The sequence below is a fragment of the Labeo rohita genome, unplaced genomic scaffold, assembly GCF_022985175.1.
Source record: "Labeo rohita strain BAU-BD-2019 unplaced genomic scaffold, IGBB_LRoh.1.0 scaffold_796, whole genome shotgun sequence".
In the NCBI taxonomy this organism is placed as follows: Eukaryota; Metazoa; Chordata; class Actinopteri; order Cypriniformes; family Cyprinidae; genus Labeo; species Labeo rohita.
The window spans coordinates 1-12,938 of NW_026129740.1; the positions used below are offsets into that span (position 1 = coordinate 1).

The 12,938-nt window shown below is 31.7% G+C and overlaps 1 protein-coding gene across 2 annotated transcripts; it reads right to left on the minus strand.

Moving 5' to 3' along the window:
• Window positions 1-1,159: 1,159 nt before the first annotated feature.
• On the minus strand, window positions 1,160-8,522 carry LOC127161997 (adhesion G-protein coupled receptor G2). Of its 2 annotated transcripts, XM_051104775.1 has the most exons (14): window positions 8,413-8,522; window positions 8,081-8,226; window positions 6,708-6,849; window positions 6,554-6,627; window positions 5,239-5,336; window positions 4,952-5,062; window positions 4,734-4,856; window positions 4,612-4,651; window positions 4,236-4,336; window positions 3,983-4,101; window positions 3,555-3,823; window positions 2,886-2,994; window positions 2,526-2,803; window positions 1,160-2,415 (listed from the first exon to the last, which is right to left on the minus strand). In XM_051104775.1, the coding sequence occupies exons 1-14, from the start codon at window positions 8,430-8,432 to the stop codon at window positions 2,300-2,302; spliced, it is 1,746 nt and encodes a 581-aa protein (XP_050960732.1). In that variant the 5' UTR covers window positions 8,433-8,522; the 3' UTR covers window positions 1,160-2,299. The 2 variants fall into 2 exon arrangements, with proteins under 2 accessions (XP_050960732.1, XP_050960733.1); XM_051104776.1 differs by lacking the exons at window positions 6,708-6,849; window positions 8,413-8,522 and having other exon boundaries at window positions 8,081-8,207.
• Between the last annotated feature and the right edge of the window lie 4,416 nt (window positions 8,523-12,938).

Here is a 12,938-nt window from a genome sequence, read left to right on the forward strand (position 1 = left end):
ATAAAATTCTGATTGAACCACTGATGGCAGATGGACTATTTTGACGATGTCTTTCATACTTTTTTTGGTCTTGACAGTGGTATTTACCTGGCAGTCAATGGGACAGTCAAATGCCTCCAAAAGTTGTGTTCCAAAGACGAACTAACCTTTTACAGGTTTGGAATGACATGGGGGTAAGTGATCAATGACAAAATTTTCATTTTGGGATGGAGTAAACCTTTAACTTTAAAGAATTCCATTATTCATTGTAAAAATACCAAGTAGCCTACACTGTAAAAAACAATTTGTTGAGTCAACTTAAAATAATTTGTAACCTGGCTGTCTTAAAATTTTAAGTTTAGTCAACTCAAAAAAAGTTTATTTAACTTGAAATGTTAAATTATACTAAGTGACAACTTAGATATTTGAGTTAAATCAACTTAAAATTTTAAGGCAGCTGGGTTACTTACCCATCTGTTAAGTTTAGCAAACACAAAAGTAGTAAGTAAGAAGTAGTAAGTAAGAAGTAACCCAGCTGCCTTAAAATTTTAGGTTGATTCAACTTAAATATCTAAGTTGTCACTTAGTATAATTTAACATTTAAGGTTAAATAAACTTTTTTTGAGTCGACTGAACTTAACATTTTAAGGCAGACAGGTTACACATTATTTTAGGTTGACTCAACAAATTGTTTTTTACAGTGTAATTCTTAGCATTAGTTGGGATCACAAAAAGTCCTATAACATAGTACAGTTTGCTTTGTAACTTTAAGGAAGAAATTGAATAACATAATCCCTGTTATGAATGTTTGCATGTTGGTGCTCAACTTGACTGTCATGAATGTTTGCGTGTTGACATTTAAATATCTCTCTGCTCATTTTCCTTGTATGCAAATCTGAACTAAAATATTTTTATTGGCAAACTAACCTATAACTATCAAACACAAACTATCAAACTATCCAATGCAGCACACACATAAAGCAGTACGAGGATGGATGATCTTGAGGTAGTTCTCACCAGTCATAGGGTTCCCTAAACCTGCTTACATGTGATGGACATGTTTCTTGTTTACCCACAGTCATGAAATTCAAAATAAACCACAGGACACTATATGTTCCATATATGTACCATATGTAATCAGTAATCAGAAGGTAATCAGACATATGTTTGGAGCCTCATGCTAAAATTCTTTACACTGTTTTCATCATCAATCAACATAATTCTACATTGTTTCCCCTAGACAAACAAACAAAAATACTAATTAAAAACATTTTAGTATTAGGCTGTGACGTAAGAATGTGTTTAAAAAATAAAGTGGTCTGAATAGTTTCTTAATGCATTTTATATAATTTCAAAATAGAGAGAGAGAAAAAAAAAGATAAATGACCTATTACCTGTCTTCTATGAAGGAAATACTTAGCATCATGCATATGTACAGTAAATATAGTGAAACCTCTGAAAATGTCAAGATCGAAATGTTATTTTAGACCCCACTAACTTTTGTATTGCACAGACAAAAAAACTGACACATTGTTTAAAAATGTTATCATTTGTGTTCTGGAGAGGAAAGTAAGTCATACAGATCTGGAACAAAGTAAATGATGGCAAAGTATCTGAAATCGCACCCTATACCATTGCTCACTATTCCTATTCACTATTCTACTTCAGTGAACAAATGAAAATGATTAGTGAATTCAGACAGTGACGTTGCATTTGAATATGTAGTATGTATCATATAGTATGCAAAAACAGTATTTGGACACTTTATTTTGAAATGATGTCACATGTTTGATTTCACTTAAAGTATATTGGGGCATTCCCAGTGCATTAGAGGCATTCTCTAGCCTCTAGAGTATATCGGTAGTACACTTGTTATTACAGTTGGGATTGAATGAACATACTCAATAATGTCAGAAACCAATACAAATGGCTGTCTCCTTAAAACATTTCACTGTATTCAACCTTAACATAAGAGTAGGTATTTGTACCATGTATCTGTACGTCCGTTTGTAAAATTTGAATTTGCAAGGCTTGCAGTATTATTCACTTCCACTATAAAAACAGTCCCTTAAGCTGCTTTATATTACAAACTTGTATTTGATATCATATTGTTTTAATTCCCTGTAATAATCAGCTAAAGAAACGCACATTCGAAGGAAATAGCTTATTTCCACATTGTAAATTAATGTGGATATGGGTGTCGAGGCAATTTCAGACACTGCCAGAGTGTGGCACTATTTCTCTTCTAGAGGCACCATATGGAATTGAAGAAAAAACTTACTAGCAATAAAACAGTTCAAACTCATGCCTTAGGCACAGTCTATTGTTTTTGTTTTTCAGTGGTGAAGGTATCTACACTGGATAAAGACTTGGTATGAGCTGCTTTCTGTTTTTCTGGCCTTGTTGTCCGACACATCCACAGAAAGATAGAAAACCCTGTCACAAAATAAAATTGATAGACAAAGCAAATGTAGTATCTTATTGTACAACATTGTTTTATTTATTTATTTCCTCCACTGTGATTCTGTCACTAAGAGGAAACCTACCTTGCATTGTGTTTGAAATGCAGAATACATAGAGTATTGGATAGCTGGTATATCCAGAGCCAAGAAAAACCAGACCCCATGATGTACCCAGCAGACACATGAAGCCTAGCACTGTGCTGGCATCCTTCACTGGTATTTTCTTATGCTTGTTATCCACTTTCTTTAGCTTAAAAATCTGTCTCGACACTGTGATTAAAACTATTGTGTTGAACAGGAATACAATGGTGAAGTAGCAAAGGTTCACGCCGTACAGGATGAGAGGCTCTGTGATCCAGCAACTGAACAACATACAATAAACAATGCTGAAAGTTAAAGAAGAGATAAAAGCAAGGTAAAAATGAAAAGGTTATGAGGACTCACACTAGATTTGTTGCATTTGAATTTGATAAGGTCACATTTTTATAGCCATAAAATGGACGGGTGAGTTGCTGAATTGACAGCAAACATCCAACAAGAACAGCAGGGACACCTATCAAGAGGAAAAGATTGCAGGATGAGCAAATCTACACTTCAATCATCATTTCTTAATGTTTAATATCAAATCATGTCTGTGTGGCCTACTTTGTAATACTTAACATGTAAACTGTCATTTTTAACCCTGTTTACCTTTTTTTTTTTTAAAAAATGGTGATGTTCTGAGTACTGTAATTGTAATTTATCTCACAATTCTGACACAATGTTCTTACTTTTCTTTGAATTGCAAGTTACCATCAAAATTCTGATGTTTTGTTTTCTCAGAATTGCAAATCCTGAGTTTACGTCTTGCACTTTTAATAACATTTGATAACATTTAATAACATGTTTCTACTCCAAACTCACTTCATAACATTAGTCGAGTGTTTGAAATAAATCCTTCTGTGAGGTGGTTTTGTAGTTGGTTTTGTAGTTTTGTAGTTATTTTTACAATTTTGATTGCTGTAGCAATTTCGATTTCTTTAAATATGTTGCAAACACTGCCACCTTTGACTCATGAGTTGTTCTATGAATCTGTTTTTATAATGTTACTGTACATTTAGTCTTGATGCTCACCCCATCCGATCAGGGACAACTTGACCATGTAGTGTTTGATGTAAATGTTGAAGACTCTGCCTAAAAGAAGGTAGAGGTGCAAGGCTTCAACAGCCATCCAGGTGAAAGAACACAGCAGGCTGTAGTGTATAGTCACAGCAGTAAACACACACACTTCTTTCACTGTCCATGTAGCGGCCCACTCACTGAACATAAAGCTCATGTTGAGGAGAAACAAAGCGCTACTCAGAGACACGTGAATGCTGCTGGACACTTCTGCTCTTGCATTCCTGTGAAACACATGTATGCATTTAAATTGACAATTTTTTCCACCCACTACACATGCTTTGATAAATCTATATGCATACTTTTTGGGATCAGTGTAAAGAATAATGTGAATCAAAGTGCAGATTATATACACATTTATATTAAAACAGAAGAAACGGCACCTGTTGAAAATGAACGTCAAGACAGAGAAAGCAGAAAAGACCGCAGACAGACTGCAGCCTACGTAGCTGATATATGACAATATTTCCCATTGTTGTCCATCAATGTTATTCACCTCAACCTATATAGAGTGAAGGAGGAACAAAGGGAATGTGGTAGTGAAGGAGGGAATTAAATTAAAACAATATCAGCACAGAGTGATTTCTGCTACTTTACACATTTAGTAATGGCCTGGATGAATGGTTCAGTACTCACCAGAAGCACAGCAAATGGGGTCATGTGGTCACAGGAGCACTCCACAACACCATCACTGATCTGAGTGGTGTTACAGCCATCTGTTTTCCAGGTGTTGTTTCCTACATATTTTATACTATTAATACATTTTACTACCAAAACAAAAACAAACAAACAAACAAACAAAAACACAAACAAACACAAATGGCAGTGATAATTTTTTTTTCTGAGACTGCACACAAAAAAACTTCAAAAGTCAGTTTGACATATAGACTGATTTTTTTCTCCAAACACTTAAATAAATAAATAAAAAATAAATAACAGCATACGGGTTACGAACAGCATGAAAAGTTTTCACTTTTGAATGAACTACTGTATCACTGTAGTTCCCACCTACCTTGTTTATCATAGTATTGACAGGAATATGTGTACCTTTTCTATGAATATCAACACAAAAAAGAATTACAAATTAATACAGTGTTTTAGATATTTTGAGAACATTTGAAAGGGTATGCTTACGCTTGAGTTGTTTGTGTAATTATTCACTGAGAAATGTATTATAAGTGGATTGGTCAAATTCGCAATGTCACGCCCAAAAACTTCAATCTGTATGACTTCAGACATTATAGAAACATTTTTCGTCTGTAAGTACACAACCACAGACAACATGCAGGTTAATATAATAAAGAAAGGGTTAAGTTTCAATAGATTTATAAAACAAAATGCAAAAACTATACAATAAACTGCTGAATGGAATTGGAGGTAACTATTCCAACTATTCCATCAGAGACGTTTTGGAAAGGCTCCACTGGGATCCAAATCTGTATTGTTCGAGCTTCATCAGATACCTGAAAAAATAAAATAAAATAAAATAAATAAAAAAAATAAAATAAAGTAATTTTACTGTATCATTAACACTAACCATTGTGAAAAACTGAAGCTGCAAGCAGATACATAGTCTCAGTGTCATGTAAGAAAGTCTTATTAAAATTATGTCATCGACCTTTTTTGTGAAAAGTCTTACTTTTGGAGCAGTGATTTCTACATGACCATTTGCCAGGGTTGGGTCTATGTTAAGCACAGTCATAGCATGATGCTGTAAAGATTCTTCGCAATTTTTCACTGCAAAAAAAAAGTTGCTCCCTTAAACTTTTAACCACAATCATATACACAATGTATAAGTAATTACAACTTAAATTACATTATACTGACTTATAGAAGTTGAATCTTTTATAACTTTTTTATAGCTTGCAGTCTGTAAGTTTTGCCTCTTTGTCACCTGGGTTGCCAGGTTTTCACGAAAAAACCCCTGCCCAAACCTAGCTCAAAACATGCCGAGTTGCATTCCTCTGTTCTCTGTTTGACACCTGCACTTGCAGTTATTTGCAGAATTATCTTCAGTACATAGGTTGTGCACCGGCAGGGCACTAGCGTGGATGAATCTAGTGTTTTGAGGAGTCTGTGTGGCTGTCAGTCACCGCACCGGTGTGGATACTGCAGGGATCACAGATTCTCACCTACGTCTTGGAATATATGACTCAAATAAGAATTTTCACTGGATATTTATTATCTGAACAAGTAAGTAACAAGTCTGCCACTTTTGTTCTCACCAAGTGAGGAAAAAAGCATTACAATAAATTGCACTACCAGTGGTGATTAAATCTAAGGCTTGCTTAGCTCATTTCACATCAAACCATGTAAAGTATTATTATTGTTATGCTTTGTTCTCAAATTGTTAATGATAACAATATCAGCGTCACATGACTACATGTTACCTATATAGTGTGTATTACCATGCAAATTAATATTCCTTAGAACTACAGTAGTTCTCAAATACAAAGTTTGTGTAATCGCACATTGCACAGCTATCTGTAATCAGATGCTCATTTAAACTGGAATATAATCTAATTTCAGTCACATGTGTTTCATAAACACATAATTCTTTCTGGAATACAATCTGCCTTCAAAATGATAAATTTAATTCCAGCTGCAGTGAGAAAAGGCTATAAATGATCTGTCACCTGCTGAAACCTCATAGCCTACCAGTCTGGATGCCTTCTTTATGTTTACAGGTGTGACGTAATGACGCAGCAGCATGCTCGAATTTCCTGCAAATTCCTACCAGTACCACTCAAACAATATTACAAGCATAATGTTGTGAACCGGGCTAAAGTGAGAAGATAGTTTTGAACACTGGCTAGTTTTGTACTTGGTTAAAAATTGATATTGGATAATTTTTAACCAAAAAAAATTGGACTGCAGCTTTAAAAAGGTTGAAAATTGCTTAACTTATTTTTATGAGATAAAGTAATGTAAAAACATATGTTGTCATGACTTACTGTTTATACCACTTTGTTTAGTGTTTGATGGCTGCAGTGTGTGTGTACTTCTTTGTATGTTTTGGTTCTCCACACTGGATTATTAACAGGGAAACAGCCAAATCAACACAAAATTCATACAGTTTATTTAGATCATTACATAAAAGAATCATACCTTTCACAGTGTTTCAAAATGTTTTTATCTTGTGCGATTCCTGTGCAGTCATTATCAATTGTTAAATAATCCATTATTGATATTGTGTTGCAAACATAGCTTTGTTTTGCTTTTCTACAACATGCTATGGTGACTTTGCATGCTGAATTTGGTACAAAAATAGATGAGAGAAAAATAAATCAGACACTTTCTGTCTTTTTTTCACATTTAGGTCTACAAGAAGTTCTTATGGTTTGGTGAAAGATTTGTTATTATTAACTGTTTAATTCATTAATTATGAAATCACAAAGAAAAAAATCTTAATGTTTATTTTAACTGTACTGAATCCATGCATTTATTTTAATTGTTTATTGTAAAATTAAAAATATTCATTTGTGTACTGAAGTTAGTGTACCATTCAAGGATTTGGATAATAATCTTAATAATTCTTTATAAAGCATAAGTCTCTTATGCTCACTAAGGCTGAAATAGTATAGTACAATTTAAAACAATTCTTTCTGTTTTAAAGTTTTAAAATGTAATTTATTCCTGTTATAGCAAAGCTGAATTTTCAGCATCATTACTCCAGTCTTTAGTGTCCTTCATGATCCTTCGGAATGTTAATAATAAATAGAAAGATACACACACACACACACACACACACAAAGAACAAAATTGTTCTTGCTAAACTCCTTGCTAAATAATATTATATTATTATTGTTGTTGTTGTTGTTGTTGTTGTTATTTTTATTAATTTACTAATTAATTTGAAAATAAATAAAACTAACAATAATTGATAAAAAAGTTATTTAAGATTTATTAATGAGTAATTTTCTTAAATAACTTGTTTTAATCAACATTTTTATTTAGATGTAGTTTCACATCAGAAATATATTTCATAATTCATTCACAGTTCAAAAGAAATCTTACTAACTTTTGAATACACTACCTGGCCAAAAAAAAAAAAAAAAAAAAAAAAAAAGCCAGAAATGTAATCACTGCAAAAATAATTTTCAACATTTTCAACATTGTAAATAACAAAAAATATTTCTGAGCACCAAATCAACATATTAGAATGAAACATGTGAGTCTGAAGACTGGAGTAATGGTGCTGAAAATGTAGCTTTGACATTGCAGGAATAAATTACATGTTAAAACATATTAAATACAAAATACGTATTTTAAATGTAATGTTTCACAAAATTACTGTTTTACTTTTTATCAGTCAGTGCAGCCCTGGTAAGCATAAGAGATTTAACTCAAAATCATAAGATAATAATAATAATAATAATAATAATAATAACGATTATTATATCACTACTGTCTCGATACTAAGATCTACAGTACAAGTCTAACAATACTGAAATGATTTAAGGAGGGTTTTAGGAACTTACAAGGGGGTGAGCAGGTGGTAGGTTGTGTGTTTTTCTTCGTGGTCACAGATTGCGTATATGTTTTTCTGTTAAGTTTTTCATCTACTTGTCCATTTTCTACAAATATCATGACTAGAAGTAGCAGAAGTGTCATATGTGTCATAGCTCTGTGGAACAAATTACGATACAGACATCAGTGTAAACAAATACAATCACAAATCAATTACAACATATTGAATACACAATAAAGAATGCATATAACGCTAAAGGTTTCAACTTCTTATTATTTTAATAGTTTATAAAAACACTATAATACATACTGCATAACTTGAATGTAATATTTCTTATCTTACCTTACTGTTTTTCTAGTCATCAAAGATGAAGTTTTGACAGCTCTGCGGAAAGTTTACAATTACACACCGAGAAATGAAGAACCAAACTCAAATTTTGTGGCTTCAGTCACACTCACAGATCTCTACTGATGATGGAGCACAGTGACAAGCCTTGTCATCACATTTGCCTTTCAGCAATACAATTAACATACATACATACATACATCTGCATACGAATGGAAAAATCGCAACGGCCAGCACAAAAGGGCCGTTTTACTGTTTCAAATGACATTAACTGACATGATATAATTAAATATATGATATGACTAAATCCTCAGCACTACTGTTTCTTAATGGTTAAGTGTAACTTACTGCTTCTTTCTGATTATATTGTACTGTGCTCATTTTGGTAGTTGGGATTATTTTACATCATTACAAACATTTAAGTCTTTACCGCAAATAAGCAAAACAGTTTCATTAAAAGAAGACAAGTTACAGTAAAGCAAAACTTAAAAACAAAACTTTATACTTATAAAAAGTACTAGTTTTTGAAGTACCACACAATGATAAGAAATAAAATTAAATATTTCTCTATAAAAAGGGTAAAATGATTTTATTTACTATGCAAAGATAAATAACATTTTATTTCTTTACAAAAAGATACAAAAAAATGATATCTTCCTTCCAAAGACTTGATTTGAATAAATGAGGACGCTGATGGAAAGAGCAAACTATAATTTGCCTCACTGTGGAAAACCTGATAGCATCACTTTGGAAACTAACAAACATGCAAATAAACAAAACTAGTATTTAGAGCATGTAGCCAATTTTATTTAGTGCTACTGAAATACATTTTGTTTAAATACTAAATGGGGATAACAATAAACTTATAAGTAGACTATGTTTTGTGTTACATAAAATAAATGTAGTATTTTACAATATTCCAGCTTGGGCAGAAATTATTATTAGTAATTATCACTGCTGCACAAATTGCACAAAATAAGCAACGGCTTTATTTTTAAATAACTAGGCTATGACATTTATGTCATCATTATGGTCTCAAAAGCCAAAAGCCAAAAGCCAAAAAAAAAAAAAAAAAAAAAAAAAACCACTTAAAGAACTGTTACAATGGGTGTTATCTCTGGGTGTTATCATAACCAAAACAGGATGTTCCATTATTAACACAATATGACACTACTTGTGATATTTTTTAACATTTCATGTAACACAAACACCAACTCATAGCTCACTTTCACAACATCCAGAGCTGGTTTAGCCCACTACATCTTGATTTAGTTACAATTTAGGCAGCACTATTCACATTTCTCAAAAATGTGCACCCAACACTGTGCTATTCATATGTATAGATCTTAACTTTATAGGTACTTTAATACCTTAAAACAGCTGAAAATTTAAAATGGCCAATTAGCGGCAATGAAATTGTCACTGTAATATTTGTTTTCTAAACTGTGACTGATTTTTTATTTTTCCATCTTTTACCCATTTATTCTATAACCATTAAGCAAAATCAATTTCAACTGCGTTGAAAGCACTAGCATTTCCTTCAGTAATGTCTAAATATAGTAAAAATGGTTAGTTAGTTAGTTAGTTTTCTCCAATATTTAACACATGGTTAAACTAAATTATATTTCAATGTAACTTCTGCATTATAGTTACATGTATAAACAAGAAAACTAAGGCAAGATGTTTTTGTTAGCATCTTCCCAATGACAGTTTTATCTCATCCTTTTGTGTACGGACTATCTAGTTCTTCTTTACACAGGCCTAACCGCTCTATTTCCGTGTGTGTTTGAATAAAGGGATTTGAAAAGAGCCTTCATTTGTTTGCGTTGACATGTTAGAAAGCACTCTAACTTGACAGCTCTAGACACTCTACTGCTCTCAGCACACAGTCAACTATGCTCTTATCTCCAACATTCACTGCAACATGATTTCTCAGGAATGCAGACTTTGATAGATTTAAGTTTTACACAAATATATTTATATGATTCACCAGTTAAAAGCATTTAAATCCATCCTGTCAGAAATTAAGAAAATATAAATAAATATTATTACTCACCTTACTTTTCCTGTAAAAAGTGGGAACTCAATAGGTTATCCATTTTTATATGTTTGAATCTCAAAAAAGAGGTCAAGTCAAACTGTCACTGTACCAGAATTTAAAAATAAATGTAAACAGGTTTTGGGTTTCTTTAATCAGACTTTTATCTTCACGCTACTCTCACACCTCACACAAGTTCCACATATGGAAATTTTTGCGAAAATATAAATAAATATTATTACTCACCTTACTTTTCCTGTAAAAGTGGGCGTGGCCATATGGAAATTTTGTGGGTCTGGCTATTTTCAGCTGTACAGAAAAGAGCTCATTTTACTGCCTGATACTGCAAACTGGTGTGTCTTACCATATTGTTTTAACATATTATCTTAATTATGAACACTCTGGTTTGTAGTACAAACAGTTTTACTGTTTACTGCACGTTGTTATTCTTCTCATTCTTCTTCTTGCATAATACAGTTTAAACAAAACTGTAATGTGTATCATGGAAGTATTTTATCAGCTTAATTATATTATATTATACTATATTATATTATATTATATTATATTACATTACATTATATTATATTTTATTATTATATTACTTTTTTATTTGTTATTAAAAACTTGACCCTCTAACAGTATCACTCTCTATTTCTATTCTGTACTTGTTTTCTTTTTATTTATTAAAAAACATGACTCTCTAACACTCTAATTCTCTCTAATTCTCTATTTTATTATATTCTATCTGTTTGTTTTCTGTTCATTTATTATATTAAAAAAATGATACTTTGATCACATAGCTTAAATCAACATATTGTTGATTTTCTGTTGGATCAATTTCTTCTATTGTCCTCATTTGTAAGTGACTTGGGATAAAAGCGTCTGCTAAATGACTAAATGTAAATATTCATTTTTGGCTTGTGAAGATGAAGTCCAGCACTGCTCACGTTATGTTTTATGTACAGTTGAGGACAAATGTTTACATACACCTTGCAGAATCTGCAAAGTGTTAATTATTTTACCAAAATAAGAAAGATCATACAAAATGAATGTTATTTTTTATTTAGTACTAACTAAAAATATATATATATATATATATATTTTTTTTTTACATAAAAGACATTGACATATAGTCCACAAGAGAAAATAATAGTTGAATTTATAAAAATGACCATTTTCAAAAGTTTAAATATGCTTGATTCTTAATATTGTATCTGTGTTAACTGTATGATTTTGAGATCCATCTTTTCACACTGAGGACAACTGAGGGACTCATATACAACTATTAAAGAAGGTTCAAACACTCATTGATGCTCCAGAAGGAAACACAATGCATTAAGGAATCGGGCGTGAAAACTTTTGAACAGAATGAAGATGTGTATATTTTGCCTAAATGTGCCTAAAAAAACAAAAAAAAAAAAAAAAAAACAACTAAATGTTTCTTTCTTTCTTTCTTTCTTTCTTTATTTTTATTGCCCTTCAGAAGCTACAGAGGATACTTAAATGTTTCCCAGAAGACAAAATACGTTAAATTCAACTTGATCTTCAAATTTAAAATGTTTCACTCCTCTGCTCTTAAACGCCCATGGAGGCGTTTTACCCCCCTTGGTACAAATTTAATTTTTGTTAAAAATGTAATAACATGAAAACCCATTGTCACTAAACTATGATACCTTTACTGAACACATGCATCCCCCACTCTATTTATTTCCAAGAAAACTGCATTTAAAACCAGAATGTACTGAAATAAATTATGTGAAATGTTTCAAGAGGGTTACCAACTGGAATGTATAGGGTTAGGAGTTAGCTAGGACAATAATTAAGTGTATACAAATAAAAAAAAAAAATAATAAAATAAAATAAAAAAAACCCCTAACCCTACCTCTAACCCTAAGGATAAAAAGGATATACTTCATAATCCTTAAAAAAATAAATAAATAAATAATAATAATAATAATAATAATAGCAAACAGAACTGAATATCAAGTGCTATTAAATAGTTTGAGCCACTTATACATACTTATCCAAAAATTAAATAAAATAATACAAAGGCATATGCAAACTTTTGACCTCAAATGTGTAAGTGTTATGAAATCAGTTATTTAAATACTCTGGGATGCACCAGTAGGAGACGCTGTGTCACACTATCTGACTGCAGTTCACAGTACACAATCTCATTCTCGTCGTCAGAAGAACGATTGTCTCACAATCGAGTGTGAGTAAATTCGACACATAATTGGCATTGTTAGAGTAAATAAATAATCAATAATTAATAGTTTCTACTTGTCTGAGTTTGACCATAGCATATTTTAGAATGCCCGGTAGCCGACAGTTTTATAGAAACATTTTCTAAAGTGACAACTAAACGCATATGAGTAATTTTTTTTTTTTTTTTTTTTTTTTTTTTAATTGCAGAGTTTAAAAGTAAAGGAAAAACACTTGTCTTTGTGTTAGATAAATGTCCAGACTGGAGGTGGCAGTGGAT

Coding starts and splice junctions, on each gene's coding strand:
- LOC127161997 (XM_051104775.1), bottom strand. CDS start 8,432: ATGACTAGAAAAACAGTAAG. Junction 4,102..4,235: donor CCCCATTTGCTGTGCTTCTG/GTGAGTACTGAA, acceptor CACTCTATATAG/GTTGAGGTGAATAACATTGA. Junction 2,995..3,554: donor GTTGTCCCTGATCGGATGGG/GTGAGCATCAAG, acceptor TCCTCTTGATAG/GTGTCCCTGCTGTTCTTGTT.